The sequence below is a fragment of the Pleurodeles waltl genome, chromosome 5, assembly GCF_031143425.1.
Source record: "Pleurodeles waltl isolate 20211129_DDA chromosome 5, aPleWal1.hap1.20221129, whole genome shotgun sequence".
NCBI classification, from domain to species: Eukaryota; Metazoa; Chordata; class Amphibia; order Caudata; family Salamandridae; genus Pleurodeles; species Pleurodeles waltl.
In genome coordinates this window covers 1,695,731,362-1,695,757,680 of record NC_090444.1, presented here as the reverse complement: position 1 = coordinate 1,695,757,680, position 26,319 = coordinate 1,695,731,362, and the positions used below count along the sequence as shown (strand labels likewise).

The 26,319-nt window shown below is 48.1% G+C and overlaps 1 protein-coding gene across 2 annotated transcripts in view; it reads left to right on the top strand.

Annotated features, from left to right (window-relative positions):
* Positions 1–25,160, top strand: part of TP53I3 (tumor protein p53 inducible protein 3) — a 41,936-nt gene extending 16,776 nt beyond the window's left edge. For both annotated transcript variants that reach the window (XM_069236029.1, XM_069236030.1), the window contains exons 4-6: positions 1,486–1,698; positions 10,432–10,628; positions 24,452–25,160. In XM_069236029.1, the coding sequence (XP_069092130.1) occupies positions 1,486–1,698; positions 10,432–10,628; positions 24,452–24,640 (599 nt within the window). In that variant the 3' untranslated portion in view covers positions 24,641–25,160. The remainder of the gene's footprint in view (positions 1–1,485; positions 1,699–10,431; positions 10,629–24,451) is intronic.
* Positions 25,161–26,319: the final 1,159 nt, after the last annotated feature.

The window sequence follows — 26,319 nt, the reverse complement described above, 5'->3', positions numbered from 1 at the left end:
CACAAGTTGGGTAGTGTGTGGCACACTTGCCAGAGCTGTCTAAACATTGTTCTGACTAAGTTTCACCAGCCAAGCATGTAAAGTAAGGAAACTAGGGAGCCTCTTGTTAGCAAAGGTGAACTGCCACTCCAGAGTGTACCTTAATCACTGAGGAGGAAGAGTTTAGACCGAATGCTGCTCTCTTTAGTTGTTCGAACATTTTTAGAAGGCAAACTATGGGAGCACTGGTGAGCAGATGGACAGCGTGGGTTAGGAATCAGTGACCACTTTCTGGTATTGAAGACTACCAAATGGAAGTGGGTTTTGCTCTTTTGAGGCGAGAAAATAAGTATAACCAGCAGTAACCCCTTCAAACATTGACTTAAAGAAACCTAGGAAATCATTCCAGTATATGTGGAGTTTGTTGATAAAGTTCAAAAAGTCAATCGTAGCTCCGATTGGTTTCTTGGATGATCAAAGGTGCTTAATCACTATTGGAAACTACTCATAATGCATCACAGCACTGCACGTGTTGCATTCATTGCCTCCTTTTATTAGGCCATACTAACAAACCTTGTTGTATGTCATACCTGTTACCACCACATTTATACATCACAATTGCTGTGAAAGCACTACCTACCTGCTACGATAGTCTGTTTTATATGTACTGGGCGATATTGGTCAGGGTCTGACCGGTACAGCCTAGTTCCTCCCTATTACAATGATTTTTGTTTCTTATTTGATCAAGAGTTCCTTAAGGCGATCTGCTCTAATCTATACTTACTATTCGTTAATTTAGTACAATCCTGCAGGACAAGGTATGAATTATCATCCTCTTCTTCATGCTAGTGGTACCTTGAATTGTGCATGGGATAACCCATGTCAGGCTCAGCTGGTGTTGTACCCCTCAACTCCTGCATTATTTTTTATTTGTTTTTATGGCCCAACAATAAATATTTTTGCCTTTTCATTGCTGCCCTCAGTTGACCCTATGTTACTCTCTCTTGGGCCTTTTAAAATCTCAAATGATTTTATTTTCCATGTTAAGGACTAAATGTGCATACCTTTCTGTAGAGCACTGGGCACCAACCATCTCCTCTATCATTCTAGAGCAGAAACACATAGGTGTATAGTACAGATCGTGAACTGTCGAAGGGTAGAAGTGCCTACAAAACCCATAGGAGGAGACCAGAAAGGGGCTGGATAGGATGTTTGACATCAGACATAATCCCGAAAGGCCAGCTGCCTGAAGGGCTTGAGCAAATTGCAGCATATAAAGCATTGTGGTCATGAGTGAATTATTAATCTCTCAGTATTTTATTAATACATCTGGTCCTCCATTGGTGAGTGTCTAAGAGCATCAACTGGGTGTCTCTAGACACAGTGACTACTTAAACATATGAGTTAGTGTTTAGCTGTTATATTGAGCTTCTCTTCTACATTAGAAGTCACTCTGATAATGCATAGCAGATAACTATCTACTATCATTCATACCGTTTAATGCAGGCAAAGTGCAGAAGGGAGAAACTGTGTTGATCCATGCTGGAGCCAGTGGTGTAGGTACAGCAGCAATCCAGCTGACCCGATTAGCAGGAGCGATACCCATTGTTACAGCAGGCGCCAAAGAAAAACTTCAGATGACTGCAAAGCTGGGGGCGGCTGCAGGCTTCAACTACAAGGAGGAGGACTTCAGTAAAAAGGTCCTGGAATTCACCAAAGGTAAGGTCAACATACGTATCACAGTAAGGAAGGAACAAGAGATCCAAATATTATCCCCGAGAGCACCATTGCTCTGTAGGCTGGATGAGAGACCTGCAGGTTACAAGTTCAGATTCATCTGTGGCCATCCTTCTGAGGCGGAGCAATTTGTTACAAAAGAGTTAGATGATAATAAAATCTTTCATTTGAGTGCCAAGAGACGATTTTGGTTGTGCTATATAAATGATCATTGCTGTGCTTTTTATTGTGTTAGTGCCCATACTTACTGAGGGGGCCACGCTTGAGGCAGGTGTGCGCATTGCAGTGAACCTCCATTAGATTCTAATGCAACCTGAATAATGCACAATGTTCATCTGTTGGAGAAGACCACTTTTTGTGTCTGCGCATACACAGGAATAATATTCTCCAGAGATCTGGCTTTTGACATGTAAGTGAGCATCAGAAAAGTATAGGCGCACTGGATGCCAAAGGTGATTTATCGTTTTAAAGCTGGTGCGCACACATATCCAACAGATATTGTTGTGAACACATGTTCTACCACAGGATAATGTTAAATCTTTCTTGTCGGATGCTTGCATTATTTGATGCAGGTGGAGACTTGTAACCCTCTACTACCTAGAGAGTTGGGTGTGCCCAGTGTAACACGCATGCCTCTATTCATGTCAGCCAATGAGATAATGTAGACCCTTTCATGAAAGCATGGGTGCCACTTAATCTAGAAGATGAAAACAATGGCTACCCTAACACAGTTGTGAAAGATTTAAACCTGGTTAAAATAATACTAACATCTTCAAGGAATGCATTAAATCAACAATGTAACCAGTATTCCTGAATGTAATACATCTGTGTCATTCTCACATGCATAGACAACCACAATCTATCTTTTAATGCAATCCTTTTATTCACCTATACAATAATATTGGCAAGAGAAACTAATATAGTTTTCTTCAAGGAACAGAATATTTGCGAATGTGAAAACATTTGAAAGAATAACTCAGACACATTCATACACTAATTCATTTATTCATACATGCACAAGGAGACTCATGTGCCCACTCACACTCCCACTCAGACACTGGTACTCACTAGTCTCACACACTCACTTTCAGACCCACTCAAACACTCACGCACCCACACACAGAAACAGGCCCTGTGGCCAACCTGCACTGTGCACACCCAAAGGACTTCGCAGCATGGGGTTGGGTGGTTGTAAGGGTTTGTTTGCCAGGCCTGGCTGCAGGCCAGGCCTTGCGACCAATCCCTGCTGTGCACACCAAAGGGCGGTGGTTGGAATAACGTATAGTAATTACAGTTACTTTACGTTAAAAAAACAAACATAGAGATTCACTGAAAAAAACAAAGGTTACAGGGATGTTATAGTTAGGTTCTGAATTTACTTGTACAAAATCATAGAAATTCAGCAGTTTCTTCCAAGTAACTATAACTTGCCCCCTAAGGTAACCATAACTCGCGCCTTCGCCATGCACAGCTAATTACTTCACATATTATATCATTGATGAGATGTTGTATGGCATCTTTGATATTATCACTGCAACATTTGCAATAAAATTATTGATAAGAAAACTGTGCATGTCAAGGGTGTGAGTTATAGTTACCATTGGGTGCGAGTTATAGTTACTAGAGAGAACAACTATAACTGCTGAATTTCTATGGTTTTGTATGAGTAAATTCAGAACCTAACTATAACGTCCCTGTAACCTTTGTTTTTTTTCAGTGAATATATACATATATATATATGTGTGTGTGTGTGTGCAAAAGCAGTGCCAACAGTTACTGAACTGGTGGATGATCGGCCATTCGACTGGACCGACTCCTGACTTTACACATTACCTCTGAGATAAGCCTGACTGTTTGTGCCACGCTACCTAGGGGGTGAGCAGGGGTTATCTTAGCTGTGTGGCCCCGTTACCCTGACTAGAGTGAAGGTCCCTACTTGGACAGGGTGCAAACCACTGCCAACTAGAGACCCCATTTCTAACATTGGTGATCAGCAGTGAGGATTGGACTTGACATACGGTGATTGGTGTATACTACTTCCATATCGCAGACCATTACGCAACCACATACTGTTTTTTTGCCCTTCTCTTCTTTTTGCCTTCTAGAAACTTTGCAACTTTTGGATTATCCACAATCATGTCTCAGTCTGGGGAGCCATCAGCAGTTGCTGCAGATTTGGTGTTTGAGAAGGAGAGGCTGGAAACCTATTCGGTGCCACAACTCAGAAAGTTCTGTAAGGAGCTCAAGTGTCCTATTAAAGGCCTCACTAGAAAGGAGAGCTGCAAAAGGTGCTGAGGGCCTGGTTGGCAGCAAATGAGGCTGATGAGCACGCAGAGAAGGAGAATGTTGTTGTTTAGAGAGAGGAGGAGACCCTGTATGAGGATTTGGTGGATAACCATCTGCCTGGGAGGAAGTCACCTTACAGGGCAAGCAGCAGTGTTTCTTCAAGAAGTCTAACCCCAGAGGAGCTGGATGACAGCCAGGAGGCCAGGAGGCTTTGAATGAAGCTGGAGAAGCTCACGCTAAAGCATGAGATGGAGCTTCAGTTGGAACTAGCTAGGTTCAAAAGAGAGAGAAAATCGCCATGGTGAAAGAGAAAATGCTTTTAGCTCAAAAGCTGAGCTTAAAGGAGCTGGCCTTGATAGGCAAGGCCAGCACAGATGGTGGCAACGTTTCATCAGTGCAGTCTGAGAGAAGGGTGCATCTTCCCAAGAATCTAGGGAAAGAGTACAATAAGGAGGATGGCATACACAGGTGGTTTCAGGGCTGTGAGGCAGCTCTCCGCATGCATGGGATCCCCGAGAAAGATTAGGGGGCGGACCTGTGGAACTACTTCTCCGTGGAAGGAAGGGACACATTGTTGGCATTAGGGGCAGGTAGCAAGCTCACCGACACTACCATGAAGCGTGCCCTTTTCAATAGGTATGGCCGGACACCAGAGATGTACAGGAGGAAATTCAGGGAGAGTAGGAAACTAGATTCCCAGACCTGGCTTGAGCGTATGGATTCCTTCTGCAGAGCACTGGATGGTTGATTAAAGGGCAGTGAGGCAACAGATTATCAGAGGCTGTACAATTTGTTTGTTTGGGAGCACTTGTCTAGTCTGTGTTTTCCAGAGCTGCAACAAGCACTTGATTGACAGCAGGCTTACTGACCTCCGGAAGCTTGCTCAGGAGGCGGACCATTGGGTAAGTAACAGGGTCCCTGGGTGAGGATTCCCTACTCCCTGTTGAAAAGAATAGTTGGTTCCCTCCAGGAAAGCCTGCAGGGAAGGAACCCCTGAAGTGTTTTGCCTGCCTTTTGCCTGTGGTCAGGAAGAGCATTTCACGGGGAGATCCAAGTTCCCCAAGCAGGCCCAGCCCCCCACTGGTGGGCAGTCACACGGGGTGGCCAGTGTAGCGCATAGGAAAGAGTTGGCCTCAGTTAGTGGTGGGGAGCCAGCTGAGTTAACCCTAGTCTCCCTGGATGAGGGCGAGGTGTTCCAGAGAACTCTCATGCCTGACAATACTAAGAAGTACAGGAAGTGGGTGACCATCAATGGGAGGCTGGTGGAGGGTCTGAGAGACACAGGAACCAATATGACAACTGTCCGCTGTCATCTGGTGTTGCAGGAGCAGGTAATCCCTAATGTGGTCCACCAGGTTGTTGCAGTAGACAATAGTGAGCACCAATGTTTGCTAGCTCAGGTTCCCTTTGAATTGGGAGTGTCTCATGTTCCTTGAAGGTAGCTGTGAGTCCATCCATGCCTGTTGATTATCTGCTAGGGAACTACCTGGAACATACCGCCTGGAAGTAGGTGGAGCTCAGGTCGCACTTGGAAATGTTGGGATTGCCAGAGTGGGTGTGCATGACAACCCGGTCGATGGCTGCCTGAGAGGGAGATCAGAAGGACCTGGAGCCTGAAACAATAGCCCAGGTGCCTGCCAGGAGGAGGAGGGGCAAGGGGCACGGGAAACCCATGGTCTGGGAGGAGGCTGAACCTGAGGGGGATGCCACAGAATCTACAGGGTACGAAATGGCCGAAATGGGGGGACCTACGTGAGCTGACCCATTGGCAACGGGAAGGAGACCCCACCAGGAAGGAGTTCTGTGCAGTGCAGAAAGTGTGCCCCACTCTTGAGGGGCTTCGGAAGCAAGCGAAGCCCAGGCATCTGGTGACACCTCTGGATCTCACCTGATTTACTGGGAGAAAGATTTCATGTATAGTAAGCCTAGGGCAGCCTGTGTGCTGGACGTACCCCAGTGTTTCAGAGCCTTCCTACTGGGTCTGGCTCATGATGTGCCAATGGCAGGTCATTTGGGGCAGGACAAGACCTTTGACAAGCTTGTCGCCCACTTTTTATTGACCCCAAATGAAGAAAAACTCTGATGCTTAGTGCAGGACCTGTCAAACCTGCCAGGCAAGTAGTAAATCTGGGAAGAGGTGCAAGGCTCCTCTTCAGCCGTTTCCTGTTGTGGGCACCCCTTCTGAGTGGGTGGGCATTGACATTGTGAGGCCTCTGGATCCCAAGACAGCCATGGACAACAGATTTATCCTGGTCATGGCGGACTATGCCACGCGGTACCCGGAAGCTATCCCTTTGAGGACAGTGACTGCGCCCACCATGGCCAGGGTAATTATGGGGATCTTTACCCGCGTGAGTTTCCCCAAGGAGGTGGTGTCTGACCGGGGTACCAATTTCATGTTGTTGTACATGAAGTCCATATGGGAATGTTACCTACAAGCTCACCATGCCTTATCACCCCCAAAGCAATGGGTTGGTTGATCGATCTAACCGTTCCCTGAAGGGCATGATTATGGGCCTCTCCGAACCCATGAGACATAAGTGGAACCTCCTGTTACCATGCATGTTGTTTGCCTACAGGGAGGTACCTCATAAGGGGGTTGGCTTCAGCCCTTTTGAACTTCTAAACGGGCACCCTAGGAGAAGGCCTCTCAGTTTGGTGAAGGAGGGCTGGGAGCAAGCTCCCAATTAGCGACCCCAGGATGTATTCAGTCACATGCTGGCCTTCAGGAACAGGACAGCTCGCTTCCGGGAGCTCGCCCAGGAGAGTCTGGAAGCTAGCCGGGAGGATATGAAACTTTGGTACGACCAGAATACCACTCTAGGTGCCAGAAGGTGTGGATGATGGCCCTGTTAGCACCCTGTGCTCTCCAAGACCATTGGTTTGGGCCTTTTGAGATGAAGGAGTGCAGGAACAATGCCATCTACCTGGTGGACATGCACATTTTTAGGAACCCTTTGAGAGTCCTGCACGTGAACCGCCTCAAGCCACATTTTGAGAGGTCTGAGTTGACTATGCTCTTGGTCACAGATGATGGGGTGGAAAAGGCAAGTGAGCCTCTCCCCAAGCTCCAGTCTGCCAAAGAGCAGGATGGGTCAGTAGAGGGCATGAATCTCTCCCATACTTTGACACTAGAACAGCAGAGGGACTGTCGCCAGTTGCTGGGACAGTTTGCCTCCATGTTCTCACTCACCCCTGTGGTCACCCGGCATTGACACTGGGAACAGCCTACCTGTCAAGCACAGGTGATGGACAGAGTGAGAAACCGCATCAATCAGTTTTACTTTTAGAAACTGGGCATTTTCTTGCTTAACCATTTTGTGCCTCTGCCTGGCTGTGCAATACACCTCTGGGTCAGGATGACAGTTGGGCTGTTTGTGAATTCACTCTAGACAGTCACACAAAGGGAGCTGAGGTTGACCTGCATATCCTGATGGGTCTTCCTGGGCTAGAGTGGTGGGAAGAGCTGACACATGCCCCTTGAATTGGGCTGTGCCTGTCCTTACACAAGCAGTCTCCAACCCCTGGAGTCTCTGGGTCAGGGCAGGAAAGGCAGGGTCTTGTGCACTACAAAGACTTTCCTTTGAAGTTTGCCTACTTCAAAAGCAGAAATGAGTATAAGTATTGGACCTCTGAGACCACAACTTCAGAATCCTTCTGGACTGAGGCCATTCTGCCAGAAAGGAGAGTTAGATGTTGTAGGAGAGACTGCCACTCTGCTGTTGCATTGCTGTGCTGGCCTGCTGCTTGCTGCTCCTGTCCTGGGAGTGAAAGGACTGGACTTTGCTTCCCACATCCTGCTTCCCAAGGTTCTCCATGAGCTTGCCTCCTGTTAGAAGTCTCAGGGATATCAAAGACTTCATCTGCCAGCACCTGGGTTCTCTTGCTGAGAGCCTTGACTCACCAAGTGGTGCCAAATCCAGTTCCTGGGCCCTTGGGAGTGAGTTCTGATGAAACTAAGAAGAAACCAAGTGCATCGACTCCAGAGCAACTTCGGAACTTGTGCTGCTGTCCGACTCCACACCTCTGCCTGCACCAGGAGCTGTGGTCCTTGCTGAGTGCAACAACCACCGGCACCGTAGGCCCGATGCCGCTGCAGCACCTCCAAAGTCCAGCATGAGTCCTGAGTGCCTTGTCCCCGACGTATTGGACATCTGACTCCGCCGCAGCATCTGTGGTACAGTGGTGTGATCACAACACCGCGAAGTCAACATCTTGCCCTGCTGGATTCATCGAACTCCGCAGGATCGTAAGGAACCGACGCCTCACCACTGACGCCACATCACCTCCCCTCCAACTGTAAGGAACCAATGCCTCACTTCCCCTGCCTCGCAGTAAGGAACCAATGCCTCAACTCTCTGGTAGCCGTAAGGAACTGATGGCGCACTGGCTCCAGCGACACCTCACGTCCCCCACTCCGTGCAACATCTTTGCTTCCTCATCGTTTTCAAAGGTACTGTGCCTGGAGTCCCTGCAACTCCATAACCTTCCTGCACTCCCTTGCGAGTGGCGTCGGACTGCTGGGAATGACTGTGTCAATGACGTTGTGCTAGCCCTACTTGGAGCTAGTGTGTTTCTAAGGGCTTTACTGAGATTTAGGGGGTCATTACGATCCACGGCAGTTCAGACCACCATGCCAGTGGCGGGGGCAAAGACCGCCACCGACATGGCGGTCTGACCCGACATATAATGGAGACAGTGAGGGTCGGCTATGGCGGCCCTCCTCTACCACCAGGCTGCCGCCGACAGGCAGCCTGGCGGTGGAGGGAATCATTTTCCGACAGGGCAGTGCTGCAAGCAGTGCTGCCCTTCGGATAATGATCCCTTTTCCCATCAGCCTTTCCCTGGCGGGTTCCCCTGCCAAGGAAAGGCTGGCGGAAGGGGTGCTCCGTGGGCCCCCTGGGGCCCCTGCACTGCCCATGCACTTGGCATGGGCAGTGCAGGGGCCCCAGTGCAATGCCCCATCGCGCAGGTCATTGCCCGATTTACTGGCAGTGATCTGCGCGACGGGTGCTGCTGCACCTGCCACACACCAACATTGGCGGTGGCTCCATTTGGAGCCGCTGTCAATGTTACGTCCCTTTTCCCCGCAGTCTTCTATTGCCCGCCAGCGCGGATCTCAGCGGGTTATACCGCCGAGATCATTATGAGGGCCTTAATCTTTAAAAATTTGAATCTTTGCTTGTGTATGTTGGATTTTTTTTCGTTTTGGTCTTGTTTTACTGAGATAAATATTGCCTATTTTTCTAAACTGGAGTAGATTTGTAGTGTTTTCACTGTGTTACTCTGTGTGTACAAATACTTTACACATTGCCTCTGAGATAAGCCTGACTGCTCGTGCCAAGCTATCAAGGGAGTGAGCAGGGGTTACCCTAGCTGTGTGGCCCTGAGTAGAGTGAGGGTCCCTACTTGAACAGGGTACAAACCACTGCCAACTAGAACCCCTATTTCTAACAGATCCACAGAAGTTAAACGGTTAAGAACCACTGCTCTATGGTGTACTGTAAGCAGAGGAAAAACAGAGTTAAGCAGGTATTCCTATATGGTGTATATTTGACCCTGGGCATCGAGATGTTTCTTGTGTGATAGTCGTTAGTAAAGAATGTTAGTTGGTGTACGTAGTACAGGAAAAAGTATGTAAGTGCAAGTATTCATCGTTTATTTCTAAATCTGTATTCATATAACATTTACCAGTTGGGGTAGCATTACTACGTGACTCATGGTATAACCGCAAATCAGTTGACACAATTTACATAAGGTTCAAAGTGGAACACATTCTTGTATCCATACATTAGACTGACCTCCACCTGTGAAAATGAGGTAAAATAGAATTATTACTCCTTTGGAAAGCCTAACACCTACGAGCCCAAATCAGTAAAGATTCCTAGGTAGCCAGTCATGATCACTAACATGTATTAAACGTTATTCCTTATGCAGAGCATAAATGTCATTTTTTTAGCCTAGGAGTAACTACTTATTGTGAGGTATTATACAAGGTGCACAGATAAAACGATGATCCAGACTCTTGCAACAACTTGTAAATTCCTGATCGTCCCAGAATTTAGAGTCAAAGGACAATACGTTTACTTACCTTTATGCTCAATTATCATTTTCCTCCATAAGGACTAAGACATAGAACTTTAGCATTTGCAAATTCTGATGATATAAGTGCATTTTTTTAGTCTATTGAGACATGTAAAAGGCCTGTCTTGGGGATGTAATCTTTTAAAACATTTTCATTTGCTTTCCTCCCCAGTTAAGAGATCCGTGCATATTATTACTTGTAAAGCTCAGAAAGTTATTTTAGGATCTAAAGTGAATTTAGACAATCTGAAAAGGGATGACATTGTTGAAATGTCAAGTGTTCCAGAAACATATAAATGATAATACTTCTTACAGCTGCTCTTGTTTTGATATGGACGGTTTCAGGTGTTGGGGCTGATATTATATTAGACTGTATAGGAGGATCCAACTGGGAGAAGAATGTGGACTGTCTGAATACAGATGGGCGTTGGATTTTGTATGGCCTGATGAGCACCGCTGAGATCAAGGGTGATCTGTTGTCGAAGATGCTTCGCAAGCGAGGAAACCTGCTGTGCAGCCTGTTGAGGTCTCGCTCGCACAAGGTAAGCTTATGCTAATAGTACCTCATGTGATGTTAGTGGTTGCAAATCATTCATTGTTGGGCCGAATTTAAAGAAAAATATTGGACCAGCTAATCGATTCATAAATAAAATATTTCTGTATTTGGAAGCAGGACGGGCTCTTTTCCATCTCTCACCACCACCCCCACCAGTGACCATCTACACAGGGATATGAGGGCCAATGGTAGAAGCTAGTAAAGGGGACTGGCTAAGAGATTCAGACAGAGACACAGGGCCCCATCACTCTGCCTCATCACTTCCACTGTTTAGTGAGGCCTACTGGATGTAGTGGACCTCTTCAAGACAAAGTCACATCTTAAGGAACTTATTATTTAGGGCCAGATGTAGCAAAGGGTTTTACCCATTCTGTGTCTATGGGAAAATTTGTTGGTACATATGGCCCTTAGAGTGCAAGGTGTAACTGTGATTTTGAATGGATGTACCTGAACACCATCTCTGTGCAACCAACCCTCTGTACTTTGACATGAAATTATTATTTCTAGAACCTAAGCACACGAGAAATACTTGTGTAAATATATATGTGCATTAGTATGTCTCCCTGTGTATCAAGCTTCATCACTGCATGCCTATTTGTGGAAGATGAGTTATAGTTTCTATTGTACTTCAGTAAACTACAGAATGAAAAATAGTGTTCACATCCTGGTGTTAGCTAATTTAAGGAAGTGTATGTGCTTACTAGAAAATAAAGCAGAATATTCAGCCACATCTTAACAGTTCAGATAAATGATCCAGAGAATAGTTTTAGGTCTATTTTCATCAGCAAAACACCTTTCATGATTCTTCCCTGCAATCCAATTCACTGGTAAAATTGAACCACGAGGGAAGGTATACTGACCATCCAACATGGCTGCCACCTCTCTAGAACACACAAGAGTGAATTACCTGACGGGAATCTTAATTCCTTGCTAGCATAGTGCTGTACAGCGTGTGCTTGGGCAGCGTCAGACTAGATAGCGCTGGCACTCTGTCATGACCGCAGGCCTCACTGAAAGGTGCCTAGCGCAGTTGGATTTGGAGTACCACCTCCCAGGGCATGTGCCACGCTAAGCTGTTATCAGTACCTCCAGCCCTGCCTCCTGACAGATGTAACGATTAACAATAAGGAAAAGTACACTTGAAAAGAATCATTATCGTTTTGAAATTCATAATGCCCATGATTCATGCATGTTAAGTAGGACATATTTGCCCTGCCTGAGGCTTGTTAATTTGTTCACAAAGCATGTAATTTCTGTTGAGGTTGTACCAGAAACACTAAACTAGGGGAATTGTAGTAAGTATATGGCACCACAATGAAAAGAGGCAGAACTACTACTGTAAGTGGGGTATGTAGAGGTCATCATTTGTAGGGAGGAAGAATAGAAAAAGCAGTTCCAGTAGCTGAGCTTTAAAGATGATGAGGCTTATAGGTGGTGAGAAGGAAGAAACAAGGGCACTGCAATGAATGGAGAGTGGAAGCCGGGTGAGGGATTTAATATGGAGTCAGGCTGATGGGATGAAAGAGGAGTTAGAGCGTTTTAGGGAAGGTCAGGGAGTGGTTTAAAGAGGGATGTCTCGCACCCACACAGGCGTAAGCCAATTGCATTACACTGAGGGTGGAGATGTAACTTACACCTTTGTAGTAAGGTTACTCTTGGAGTTTGAGCATACTGAAAGTAGTAAACTTACTACAAAGTGTAAACGTACTAAAAAGTGTAAATTTACCTTTGTGAATCAGGGCTAAAATGTAGATGTGCTGTGATAAAGGGATCAAAATACCATCTCCTTCACTCCTCCAGATTTGCAAGAAGATGAAAGCTCCATTTCCAAAGAGTGCACAAGACCCTCCCTGCTCCCTCTGCCCGCTAAGTAATGCAAGGACAGTCCATCTTTTGTCTCCCCATTTTTCGTACACACTTACACAATCATGTTTCTTCCCTCCAGATAGAATTCAGCTTTTTATGTCTTAATACAAGGAGGCATACATATGTACATGCTCCATTTATCAAACTGTATGCGCTGAAGTAATATGAAAGCTACAGAACTGGAAGTGAGAAAAAGCGAGGGAGAAAGAGATGGCGGCTAGGTGTTATGGGCAGTAGATTGAAGAATGAGGAGAAAATGCAGAGAGCAGCTGTTTAGAGGCGAGCAGGTGTAATAACAGATGCGGAAGAAGGAATAGATGGGTAATTTAAAATAAGAGGCAGAGATCTCAGTTCCTGTGGAGTGGGTTGTTTGGAGAGATACAGATGCTTGAGAATGTCAATAATGCGGATGAATAAAATCTGCTTAACCCCTTCCCCGCCACGGACGTAATGGTTACGTCCATGGCAGCGCCCGTGTGGCGCCATGGACGTAACCATTACGTCCTGAATGCTTCCCTCGGGAGAAGCGCTAGCGCTCCTCCCGAGGGACGCCCCCCCACCCCCCCCAGGTCAGGGCTGACCGGGGAATCCCTTCCCCTTCCACCCCTGACCCCCCCCCCACCCCCCCTGTGACGTCAGCGCGCGAGCGCGCGCTGATTTGTCACAGGGGCCTCCCTAGTCGCGCTGGAAGCTCTGCTTCCAGCGCGATTGAAAAAGAAATGCAAAAGCATTTCTTTTTCAATCACTTGGGAGGCCCGGAGGGGCTTCAAAGGGAAGGAAAAGTATTTCCTTCCCTTTGAAGTCCCTCCGAGGGTTTCAAAAGCCGGATTGCTTGCAATCCGGCTTTTGAAACCCCACTAGACACCAGGGATTTTTTTTTTTCTTCATTGAAATTGACAAAAGGGAGCGACCCCTTGGGCAAGGGTCGCTCCCAGGGGGGGCATTTTTTTGAAAAGGCCTTTTCTGCCCCCAGGGGGGGCAGAAACCTCTAGGCACCAGGGACCATTTTTTTTTTTTTTTTTTTTTTTTTGGTTCATTTTTTTTTATTGAGGTGGGGAGCGACCCCTTAGGCAAGGGTCGCTCCCCTTGGGGGAAAATTATATTTTGGCCATTTCTGCCCCCCTTGGGGGCAGATTGGCCTATTTTGATGAGGCCAATCTGCCCCCAAGGGGGGTAGAAACCACTAGACACCAGGGTTTTTTTTATTTTTATTATTGTTATTGACAAAAGGGAGCGACCCCTTGGGCAAGGGTCGCTCCCAGGGGGGGCATATTTTCGGGAAGGCCTTTTCTGCCCCCCCTGGGGGCAGATCGGCCTACTATTAGGCCGATCTGCCCCCAGGGGGGGCAGAAACCTCTAGGCACCAGGGACCTTTTTTTTTTTTTTTTGTTTCATTTTAGTTTTTTTTTGGTGGGGAGCGACCCCTTAGGCAAGGGTCGCTCCCCTTGGGGGAAAATTATATTTTGGCCATTTCTGCCTCCCTTGGGGGCAGATTGGCCTATTTTGATGAGGCCAATCTGCCCCCAAGGGGGGTAGAAACCACTAGACACCAGGGAGTTTTTTCTTTGCGTGAATTTCACGCAAAGGGAGCGACCCCTTAGGCAAGGGTCGCTCCCTGGGGGGGAGGGCAATTTATTTTAGGCCATTTCTGCCCCCCCTGGGGGCAGATCGGCCTATTATTAGGCCGATCTGCCCCCAGGGGGGGAAGAAACCTCTAGGCGCCAGGGCAATTTTTTTTTTTGTGTTTTTTTTTTTTGTTCTTTCTTTTTTTTAGAGATGGGGAGCGACCCATCAGGCAAGGGTCGCTCCCCTGGGGGGCAAATTGTATTTAGACCATTTCTGCCCCCCTGGGGGCAGATTGGCCGATTTTAGGTCAATCTGCCCCCAAGGGGGCAGAAACCACTAGGCACCGGGGATTTGTTTTTTGGCGCCAATGTCACGCAGGGGGAGCGACCCCGTAGGCAAGGGTCGCTCCCAGGGGGCGGGGGGTGGGGGTTGGGGGGGCAAATTTATTTTAGGCCATTTCTGCCCCCCCGGGGGACAGATCGGCCTATTATTAGGCCGAACTGCCCCCGGGGGGGGGGCAGAACACTCTAGGCGCCAGGGCAATTTTTTTTTTGTGTGTTTTTTTTTTGTTGTTTCTTTTTTTAGAGATGGGGAGCGACCCATCAGGCAAGGGTCGCTCCCCTGGGGGGGCAAATTGTATTTAGACCATTTCTGCCCCCCTGGGGGCAGATTGGCCAATTTTAGGTCAATCTGCCCCCAAGGGGGCAGAAACCACTAGGCACCGGGGATTTGTTTTTTGGCACCAATGTCACGCAGGGGGAGCGACCCCGTAGGCAAGGGTCGCTCCCGGGGGGGGGGGGGTGGGGGTTGGGGGGGCAAATTTATTTTAGGCCATTTCTGCCCCCCCGGGGGACAGATCGGCCTATTATTAGGCCGAACTGCCCCCGGGGGGGGGCAGAACACTCTAGGCGCCAGGGCAATTTTTTTTTTGTGTGTTTTTTTTTGTTGTTTCTTTTTTTAGAGATGGGGAGTGACCCATCAGGCAAGGGTCGCTCCCCTGGGGGGGCAAATTGTATTTAGACCATTTCTGCCCCCCTGGGGGCAGATTGGCCAATTTTAGGTCAATCTGCCCCCAAGGGGGCAGAAACCACTAGGCACCGGGGATTTGTTTTTTGGCGCCAATGTCACGCAGGGGGAGCGACCCCGTAGGCAAGGGTCGCTCCCGGGGGGGGGGTGGGGGTTGGGGGGGCAAATTTATTTTAGGCCATTTCTGCCCCCCCGGGGGACAGATCGGCCTATTATTAGGCCGATCTGCCCCCAGGGGGGGAAGAAACCTCTAGGCGCCAGGGCAATTTTTTTTTTTGTGTTTTTTTTTTTTGTTCTTTCTTTTTTTTAGAGATGGGGAGCGACCCATCAGGCAAGGGTCGCTCCCCTGGGGGGCAAATTGTATTTAGACCATTTCTGCCCCCCTGGGGGCAGATTGGCCGATTTTAGGTCAATCTGCCCCCAAGGGGGCAGAAACCACTAGGCACCGGGGATTTGTTTTTTGGCGCCAATGTCACGCAGGGGGAGCGACCCCGTAGGCAAGGGTCGCTCCCAGGGGGCGGGGGGTGGGGGTTGGGGGGGCAAATTTATTTTAGGCCATTTCTGCCCCCCCGGGGGACAGATCGGCCTATTATTAGGCCGAACTGCCCCCGGGGGGGGGGCAGAACACTCTAGGCGCCAGGGCAATTTTTTTTTTGTGTGTTTTTTTTTTGTTGTTTCTTTTTTTAGAGATGGGGAGCGACCCATCAGGCAAGGGTCGCTCCCCTGGGGGGGCAAATTGTATTTAGACCATTTCTGCCCCCCTGGGGGCAGATTGGCCAATTTTAGGTCAATCTGCCCCCAAGGGGGCAGAAACCACTAGGCACCGGGGATTTGTTTTTTGGCACCAATGTCACGCAGGGGGAGCGACCCCGTAGGCAAGGGTCGCTCCCGGGGGGGGGGGGGTGGGGGTTGGGGGGGCAAATTTATTTTAGGCCATTTCTGCCCCCCCGGGGGACAGATCGGCCTATTATTAGGCCGAACTGCCCCCGGGGGGGGGCAGAACACTCTAGGCGCCAGGGCAATTTTTTTTTTGTGTGTTTTTTTTTGTTGTTTCTTTTTTTAGAGATGGGGAGTGACCCATCAGGCAAGGGTCGCTCCCCTGGGGGGGCAAATTGTATTTAGACCATTTCTGCCCCCCTGGGGGCAGATTGGCCAATTTTAGGTCAATCTGCCCCCAAGGGGGCAGAAACCACTAGGCACCGGGGATTTGTTTTTTGGCGCCAATGTCACGCAGGGGGAGCGACCCCGTAGGCAAGGGTCGCTCCCGGGGGGGGGGTGGGGGTTGGGGGGGCAAATTTATTTTAGGCCATTTCTGCCCCCCCGGGGGACAGATCGGCCTATTATTAGGCCGAACTGCCCCCGGGGGGGGGGGGCAGAACACTCTAGGCGCCAGGGCAATTTTTTTTTTGTGTGTTTTTTTGTTGTTGTTTCTTTTTTAGAGATGGGGAGCGACCCATCAGGCAAGGGTCGCTCCCCTGGGGGGGCAAATTGTATTTAGACCATTTCTGCCCCCCTGGGGGCAGATTGGCCAATTTTAGGTCAATCTGCCCCCAAGGGGGCAGAAACCACTAGGCACCGGGGATTTGTTTTTTGGCGCCAATGTCACGCAGGGGGAGCGACCCCGTAGGCAAGGGTCGCTCCCGGGGGGGGGGGTGGGGGTTGGGGGGGCAAATTTATTTTAGGCCATTTCTGCCCCCCCGGGGGACAGATCGGCCTATTATTAGGCCGAACTGCCCCCGGGGGGGGGGGCAGAACACTCTAGGCGCCAGGGCAATTTTTTTTTTGTGTGTTTTTTTGTTGTTGTTTCTTTTTTAGAGATGGGGAGCGACCCATCAGGCAAGGGTCGCTCCCCTGGGGGGGCAAATTGTATTTAGACCATTTCTGCCCCCCTGGGGGCAGATTGGCCAATTTTAGGTCAATCTGCCCCCAAGGGGGCAGAAACCACTAGGCACCGGGGATTTGTTTTTTGGCGCCAATGTCACGCAGGGGGAGCGACCCCGTAGGCAAGGGTCGCTCCCGGGGGGGGGGGGGGTTGGGGGGGCAAATTTATTTTAGGCCATTTCTGCCCCCCCGGGGGACAGATCGGCCTATTATTAGGCCGAACTGCCCCCGGGGGGGGGGGCAGAACACTCTAGGCGCCAGGGCAATTTTTTTTTTGTGTGTTTTTTTTTTGTTGTTTCTTTTTTTAGAGATGGGGAGTGACCCATCAGGCAAGGGTCGCTCCCCTGGGGGGGCAAATTGTATTTAGACCATTTCTGCCCCCCTGGGGGCAGATTGGCCAATTTTAGGTCAATCTGCCCCCAAGGGGGCAGAAACCACTAGGCACCGGGGATTTGTTTTTTGGCGCCAATGTCACGCAGGGGGAGCGACCCCGTAGGCAAGGGTCGCTCCCTGGGGGGGGTGGGGGTTGGGGGGGCAAATTTATTTTAGGCCATTTCTGCCCCCCCGGGGGACAGATCGGCCTATTATTAGGCCGAACTGCCCCCGGGGGGGGGGGGGGCAGAACACTCTAGGCGCCAGGGCAATTTTTTTTTTGTGTGTTTTTTTGTTGTTGTTTCTTTTTTTAGAGATGGGGAGCGACCCATCAGGCAAGGGTCGCTCCCCTGGGGGGGCAAATTGTATTTAGACCATTTCTGCCCCCCTGGGGGCAGATTGGCCAATTTTAGGTCAATCTGCCCCCAAGGGGGCAGAAACCACTAGGCACCGGGGATTTGTTTTTTGGCGCCAATGTCATGCAGGGGGAGCGACCCCGTAGGCAAGGGTCGCTCCCGGGGGGGGGGGGTGGGGGTTGAGGGGGCAAATTTATTTTAGGCCATTTCTGCCCCCCCGGGGGACAGATCGGCCTATTATTAGGCCGAACTGCCCCCCGGGGGGGGGGCAGAACACTCTAGGCGCCAGGGCAATTTTTTTTTTTGTGTTTTTTTTTTTTGTTGTTTCTTTTTTTAGAGATGGGGAGCGACCCATCAGGCAAGGGTCGCTCCCCTGGGGGGGGGCAAATTGTATTTAGACCATTTCTGCCCCCCTGGGGGCAGATTGGCCAATTTTAGGTCAATCTGCCCCCAAGGGGGCAGAAACCACTAGGCACCGGGGATTTGTTTTTTGGCGCCAATGTGACGCAGGGGGAGCGACCCCGTAGGCAAGGGTCACTCCCGGGGGGGGGTGGGTGTTGGGGGGGCAAATTTATTTTAGGCCATTTCTGCCCCCCCGGGGGGCAGATCGGCCTATTATTAGGCCGATCTGCCCCCGGGGGGGGGAGGCAGAAACCTCTAGGCGCCAGGGGAATTTTTCTTTTTTTTCTTTTTTTTTTTTTTTTTTAGAGATGGGGAGCGACCCATCAGGCAAAAGTTGCTCCCCTGGGGGACAAATTGTATTTAGGCCATTTCTGCCCCCCTTGGGGGCAGATTGGCTGAGTTTAGGTCAACCTGCCCCCAAGGGGGCAGTAACCACTAGTCACCGGGGATTTGTTTTTTGGTGCCAATGTCACGCAGGGGGAGCGACCCCGTAGGCAAGGGTCGCTCCCGGCGGGGGAGGGTGGGGGTTGGGGGGGCAAATTTATTTTAGGCCATTTCTGCCCCCCCCCCCTGGGGCCGGCTGAGCTACAGGCCAAACACCACAGGTAGGCACCTTGCAAAAAACACCTCTGTTTTCTGTGAAAAAATATGTTGTGTCCACGCTGTGTTTTGGGCCATTTCCTTTTGTGGGCGCTAGGCCTACCCACAGAAGTGATGTACCATTTTTATCGAGAGACTTAGGGGAACGCTGGGTGGAAGGAAATTTGTGGCTCCTCTCAGATTCCAGAACTTTCTGTCACCGAAATGAGAGGAAAAAGTGTTTTTTGGGCCAAATTTTGATGTTTGCAAAGGATTCTGGGTAACATAACCTGGTCTGAGCCCCGCAAGTCACCCCATCTTGGATTCCCCTGGGTTTCTAGTTTTCAAAAATGCACTGGTTTGCTAGGTTTCCTCAGGTGTCGGCTGAGCTACAGGCCAAAATCCACAGGTAGGCACTGCTTTTTATAAAAAAATGTGATGTGTCCACGTTGTGTTTTGGGCCCTTTCCTTTCGTGGGCGCTAGTCCTACCCACACAAGTGATGTATCATTTTTATCGGGAGACTTGGGGGAACGCTGGGTAGAAGGAAATTTGTGGCTCCTCTCAGATTCCAGAACTTTCTGCCACAGAAATGTGAGTAACATGTGTATTTTTAGCCAAATTTTGAGGTTTGCAAAGGATTCTGGGTAACAGAACCTGGTCCGAGCCCCGCAAGTCACCCCTCCTTGGATTCCCCTAGGTCTCTAGTTTTCAGAAATGCACAGGTTTGGTAGGTTTCCCTAGGTGCCGGCTGAGCTAGAGGCCAAAATCTACAGGTAGGCACTTCGCAAAACACACCTCTGTTTTTTTCCAAAATTTAGGATGTGTCCACGTTGCGCTTTGGGGTGTTTCCTGTCGCCGGCGCTAGGCCTACCCACGCAAGTGAGGTATCATTTTTATCGGGAGACTTGGGGGAACGCTGGGTGGAAGGAAATTTGTAGCTCCTCTCAGATTCCAGAACTTTCTGCCACAGAAATGTGAGTAACATGTGTATTTTTAGCCAAATTTTGAGGTTTGCAAAGGATTCTGGGTAACAGAACCTGGTCCGAGCCACACAAGTCACCCCTCCTTGGATTCCCCTAGGTCTCTAGTTTTCAGAAATGCATAGGTTTGGTAGGTTTCCCTAGGTAACGGCTGAGCTAGAGGCCAAAATCTACAGGTAGTCACTTTGCTAAAAACAGCTCTGTTTTCTGTGATATGTCCACGTTGTGTTTTGGGGCATATCCTGTCGCGGGCGCTAGGCCTACCCACACAAGTGAGGTATCATTTTTATCGGGAGACGTGGGGGAACGCTGGGTGGAAGGAAATTTGTGGCTCCTCTCAGATTCCAGAACTTTCTGCCACAGAAATTTGAGGAACATGTGTTTTTTTAGTCAAATTTTGAGGTTTGCAAAGGATTCTGGGTAACAGAACCTGGTCCGAGCCCCGCAAGTCACCCCTCCTTGGATCCCCCTAGGTCTCTAGTTTTCAGAAATGCATAGGTTTGGTAGGTTTCCCTAGGTGGCGGCTGAGCTAGAGGCCAAAATCTACAGGTAGTCACTTTGCTAAAAACAGCTCTGTTTTCTGTGATATGTCCACGTTGTGTTTTGGGGCATATCCTGTCGCGGGCGCTAGGCCTACCCACACAAGTGAGGTATCATTTTTATCGGGAGACGTGGGGGAACGCTAGGTGGAAGGAAATTTGTGGCTCCTCTCAGATTCCAGAACTTTCTGCCACAGAAATGTGAGTAACGTGTATTTTTAGCCAAATTTTGAGGTTTGCAAAGGATTCTGGGTAACAGAACCTGGTCCGAGCCCCGCAAGTCACCCCTCCTTGGATTCCCCTAGGTCTCTAGTTTTCAGAAATGCACAGGTTTGGTAGCTTTCCCTAAGTGCCGGCTGAGCTAGAGGCCAAAATCTACAGGTAGGCACTTCGCAAAAAACACCTCTGTTTTTTTCCAAAATTTAAGATGTGTCCACGTTGCGCTTTGGGGTGTTTCCTGTCGCCGGCGCTAGGCCTACCCACGCAAGTGAGGTATCATTTTTATCGGGAGACTTGGGGGAACGCTGGGTGGAAGGAAATTTGTAGCTTCTCTCAGATTCCAGAACTTTCTGCCACAGAAATGTGAGGGACATGTGTTTGTTTAGCCACATTTTGAGGTTTGCAAAGGATTCTGGGTAACAGAACCTGGTCCGAGCCCCGCAAGTCACCCCTCCTTGGATTCCCCTAGGTCTCTAGTTTTCAGAAATGCACAGGTTTGGTAGGTTTCCCTAGGTGCCGGCTGAGCTAGAGGCCAAAATCTACAGGTAGGCACTTCGCAAAAAACACCTCTGTTTTTTTCCAAAATTTAGGATGTGTCCACGTTGCGCTTTGGGGTGTTTCCTGTCGCCGGCGCTAGGCCTACCCACGCAAGTGAGGTATCATTTTTATCGGGAGACTTGGGGGAACGCTGGGTGGAAGGAAATTTGTAGCTCCTCTCAGATTCCAGAACTTTCTGCCACAGAAATGTGAGGGACATGTGTTTTTTTAGCCAAATTTTGAGGTTTGCAAAGGATTCTGGGTAACAGAACCTGGTCCGAGCCCCGCAAGTCACCCCTCCTTGGATTCCCCTAGGTCTCTAGTTTTCAGAAATGCACAGGTTTGGTAGGTTTCCCTAGGTGGTGGCTGAGCTAGAGGCCAAAATCTACAGGTAGTCACTTTGCTAAAAACAGCTCTGTTTTCTGTGATATGTCCACGTTGTGTTTTGGGGCATATCCTGTCGCGGGCGCTAGGCCTACCCACACAAGTGAGGTATCATTTTTATCGGGAGACGTGGGGGAACGCTGGGTGGAAGGAAATTTGTGGCTCCTCTCAGATTCCAGAACTTTCTGCCACAGAAATTTGAGGAACATGTGTTTTTTTAGTCAAATTTTGAGGTTTGCAAAGGATTCTGGGTAACAGAACCTGGTCCGAGCCCCGCAAGTCACCCCTCCTTGGATCCCCCTAGGTCTCTAGTTTTCAGAAATGCATAGGTTTGGTAGGTTTCCCTAGGTGGCGGCTGAGCTAGAGGCCAAAATCTACAGGTAGTCACTTTGCTAAAAACAGCTCTGTTTTCTGTGATATGTCCACGTTGTGTTTTGGGGCATATCCTGTCGCGGGCGCTAGGCCTACCCACACAAGTGAGGTATCATTTTTATCGGGAGACGTGGGGAAACGCTGGGTGGAAGGAAATTTGTGGCTCCTCTCAGATTCCAGAACTTTCTGCCACAGAACTTTGAGGAACATGTGTTTTTTTAGCCAAATTTTGAGGTTTGCAAAGGATTCTGGGTAACAGAACCTGGTCCGAGCCCCGCAAGTCACCCCTCCTTGGATCCCCCTAGGTCTCTAGTTTTCAGAAATGCACAGGTTTGGTAGGTTTCCCTAGGTGGCGGCTGAGCTAGAGGCCAAAATCTACAGGTAGTCACTTTGCTAAAAACAGCTCTGTTTTCTGTGATATGTCCACGTTGTGTTTTGGGGCATATCCTGTCGCGGGCGCTAGGCCTACCCACACAAGTGAGGTATCATTTTTATCGGGAGACGTGGGGGAACGCTAGGTGGAAGGAAATTTGTGGCTCCTCTCAGATTCCAGAACTTTCTGCCACAGAAATGTGAGGAACATCTGTTTTTTTAGCCAAATTTTGAGGTTTGCAAAGGATTCTGGGTAACCGAACCTGGTCCGAGCCACACAAGTCACCCCTCCTTGGATTCCCCTAGGTCTCTAGTTTTCAGAAATGCACAGGTTTGGTAGGTTTCCCTAGGTGGCGGCTGAGCTAGAGGCCAAAATCTACAGGTAGTCACTTTGCTAAAAACAGCTCTGTTTTCTGTGATGTGTCCAGGTTGTGTTTTGGGGCATATCCTGTCGCGGGCGCTAGGCCTACCCACACAAGTGAGGTATCATTTTTATCGGGAGACGTGGGGGAATGCTGGGTGGAAGGAAATTTGTCGCTCCTCTCAGATTCCAGAACTTTCTGCCACAGAAATGTGAGGAACATGTGTTTTTTTAGCCAAATTTTGAGGTTTGCAAAGGATTCTGGGTAACAGAACCTGGTCCGAGCCACACAAGTCACCCCTCCTTGGATTCCCCTAGGTCTCTAGTTTTCAGAAATGCACAGGTTTGGTAGGTTTCCCTAGGTGGCGGCTGAGCTAGAGGCCAAAATCTACAGGTAGTCACTTTGCTAAAAACAGCTCTGTTTTCTGTGATGTGTCCACGTTGTGTTTTGGGGCATATCCTGTCGCGGGCGCTAGGCCTACCCAAACAAGTGAGGTATCATTTTTATCGGGAGACTTGGGGGAACATAGAATAGCAAAACAAGTGTTATTGCCCCTTGTCTTTCTCTACATTTATTCCTTCCAAATATAGGGGTGTGTGTAAAAAAGACATCTATTTGAGAAATTCCATGTAATTCACGTGCTACTATGGTCACCCCGGAATTCAGAGATGTGCAAATAACCACTGCTCCTCAACACCTTATCTTGTGCCCTTTTTGGAAATGCAAAGGTTTTCTTGATAGCTATTTTTTACTCCTTATATTTCAGCAAATGAATTACTGTATACCCGGTATAGAATGAAAACGCACTGCAGGGTGCAGCTCATTTATTGGCTCTGGGTTCCTCGGGTTCTTGATGAACCTACAAACCCTATATATCCCCGCAACCAGAGGAGTCCAGCAGACGTAACGGTATATTGCTTTCGATAATCTGACATTGCAGGGAAAAGTTACAGAGTAAAAAGTAGAGAAAAATTTATGTTTTTTTCACCTCAATTTCAATATTTTTCTTTTTCAGCTGTTATTTTCTGTAGGAAACCCTTGTAGGATCTACACAAATGACCCCTTGCTGAATTCAGAATTTTGTCTACTTTTCAGAAATGTTTAGGTTTCTGGGATCCAGCATTGGTTTCATGACCATTCCTGTCACTGACTGGAAGGAGGCTGAAAGCACAAAAAATTGCACAAATGGGGTATGCCCCAGTAAAATGCCAAAATTGTGTTGAAAAATTGGGTTTTCGGATTCAAGTCTGCCTGTTCCTGAAAGCTGGGAAGCTGCTGAGTTTAGCACCGCAAACCCTTTGTTGATGCCATTTTTAGGGGAAAAACCACAAGCCTTCTTCTGCAGCCACTTTTTCCAATTTTTTTGAAAAAAACAAAATTTTCCCTGTATTTTGGCCAATTTCTTGGCCTCTTTCAGAGGAACCCACAAAGTCTGGGTACCTCCAGAATCCCTAGGATGTTGGAAAAAAAGGACGCAAATTTGGCTTGGTTAGCTTATGTGGACAAAAAGTTATGCGGGCCTAAGCGCGAACTGCCCCAAATAGGCAAAAAAAGGCCTGGCACAGGAGGGGGAAAAGGCCTGGCAGCGAAGTGGTTAAAGAGCGCAGGGGCCAAAGTTTAGATGGAAAGAGTTGGTAGGGTGACAATCATGCTACTGTGAAGAAGTGCAAAAGGATGCTCAGTCGAATGGACCCCCCTACCTGCCCCAGCGCCTTGAGACCCTCACGGGTGAGTAGCCGCGCTTTAAAAATCCTTGATTGATTGATTGATGGACACGGGGGAAGTTGTCATAATGTAAAGAACTCAGAGACTTGAAATGGGGAGAGGTAAGGCTGAAAGCACTGATGCTGGACAAGGCCGCGACATGTGTAATGGCACTTCTGCTCTCTGATCCTATGAGCAAAAGGAAAGATCTGTAATTTCATAGTGATGTGTCCTTCATGTGTTTACTAATGTTACCTGTGCTTGTCCATGTGTGTGTCTATGTGTTGTAGTACAAAGAGGAACTGGTGGCGGCGTTTACGAAGGAAGTCCTGCCCTACTTCTCACCAAACAGTCAACTGCAGCTCCAACCATTCGTGGACAGCGTTTACCCTCTGCACGAAATTGGGGATGCGCACAGACGCATGGAAGAAAACAAAAACACTGGGAAAATTATCATTGAAATGCCTTCTTCAACATGAAATGAGTGATGGGGAAACAGTAATGCACACAAGGACACTAACTTAATATTGTGCTTCAGTCAGTGCCTGATGTTTAGAATAAGGATTGTATTCAGAATACTTTCACAGTGAAAAAACACAGGTCTTGGTCAAGTCACTGAAAATTGTTACCATCCATTTCACTCCAATATCTCAGGTTTTCCCTTCTCTGCTTTGATTAGCCAGTCTGTCTTCAACAGTGGCACCAAAGAGTGTGCACTTCATTGGACTGATAATGTACCTGCTGCACTTATTTCTACCACACTGTCTTCTTAGCCCTCTGAAAAAGTAGCAGACGTTCAAAGGGAGAACTCAATAGATTGCTAGAGTCTTGTGAGCTTTAATGTGCATCCTTTCGGCGATATGTTCGTGCCCTCAGCAACTGATATTGAATAAAATATACCCTGCTATCCCTCAAAAGGAAAAAATTAATATTTTTTGGGAACTTGAAATACAGAAAAATGAGAAACAAATTCAAATTATTAAACATACTTCAGCCGAATTATGAATAGTGTCATTTTTACAAGTCATCCATTGGATTGCACCCAGAGCCACGTGATTTTTGCATGGCTGTCATGTACCTATGTTCAATTAAAGCAGCAAGTTGATATAACAAAATTTGTATCTCAGTTTTGATCATTTTCAAACGCCCATTTGCTTCATTGGTGACTGGGGGGGTCACTTTACAGCATGCTGCACAGCTATATTTGTGATAATTTTAGGAGGGTGTTTAGGAGTACTTGGAGTTTCTAGCCGATGCATGAGCATTTTCTAAAAAACGCCCCCTTGAAGTCTGCGAAATTGACAGATCTCTACCTTGTTTCAGAACTTGTATTAACTCCAACGACCATAGCTTATTTTTACAAGTCAGGGAGCTGTTTCCAAAGATGGCAAATTCATTCTGGATTGGTTACTTTATGACCACACTCCTCTTTGTACTGATATGTACCCAGACACATTTCTCTGCACCCTCTGTGACTGATTTTCAATCATGTTCCCCATGCAAGCGTAATTTATTCGTGGGCGCCATGCCGATTTTCCGTAGCTGTAAGGTGCACTAAATTTTAGGGAAGTGGGTGTTCACAGAAGGAGTTGCCAGTCTAAAATGTCAGATTAGAAAAAACAAGAGTACTCTAAGGAGGCAACAGCAACCGTACCTCTCAGATCAATACTTTGGGGTTTGGTGAATTTGTTAATTTGGGAGTAAGTCCGCACAAGTTGGGAAGTATTTTAGGTGGTTTCAGTCTGTTTTAAAAGCAAGCCATCTATTCCTAGCAGTGATACAAAACCTGAATGCTGGTGTGGAAACACCCAGTGACTGAGACTGCCTTATTCGTCTACAGAGGACGTGTGTTTCTTCAGATGTTGTTTACATGTGCCATTTAACCCGATTCTCTGGTTTTAGCGCTATGCTTGATGCAGAGTTGGGGGCTAACCCTTCTCTCTGCAGAGTTATGCTTTGGGTTTTACTTAAACTATATAAATAAAAGAATTAAAATGATCAAAAGCATCTAAAATCACAATCTTCGAATTTTCTTTTATTGGTCAGTGGTGCAGTTTCCTATATTTCTGTTTACAGCACCCACCTTTCCCTTCCCGTCCTCCCTTAAAGCCTACCACATTAATTAATGGGCACAAGAGCCTCTTAGGTAGCAACTGCT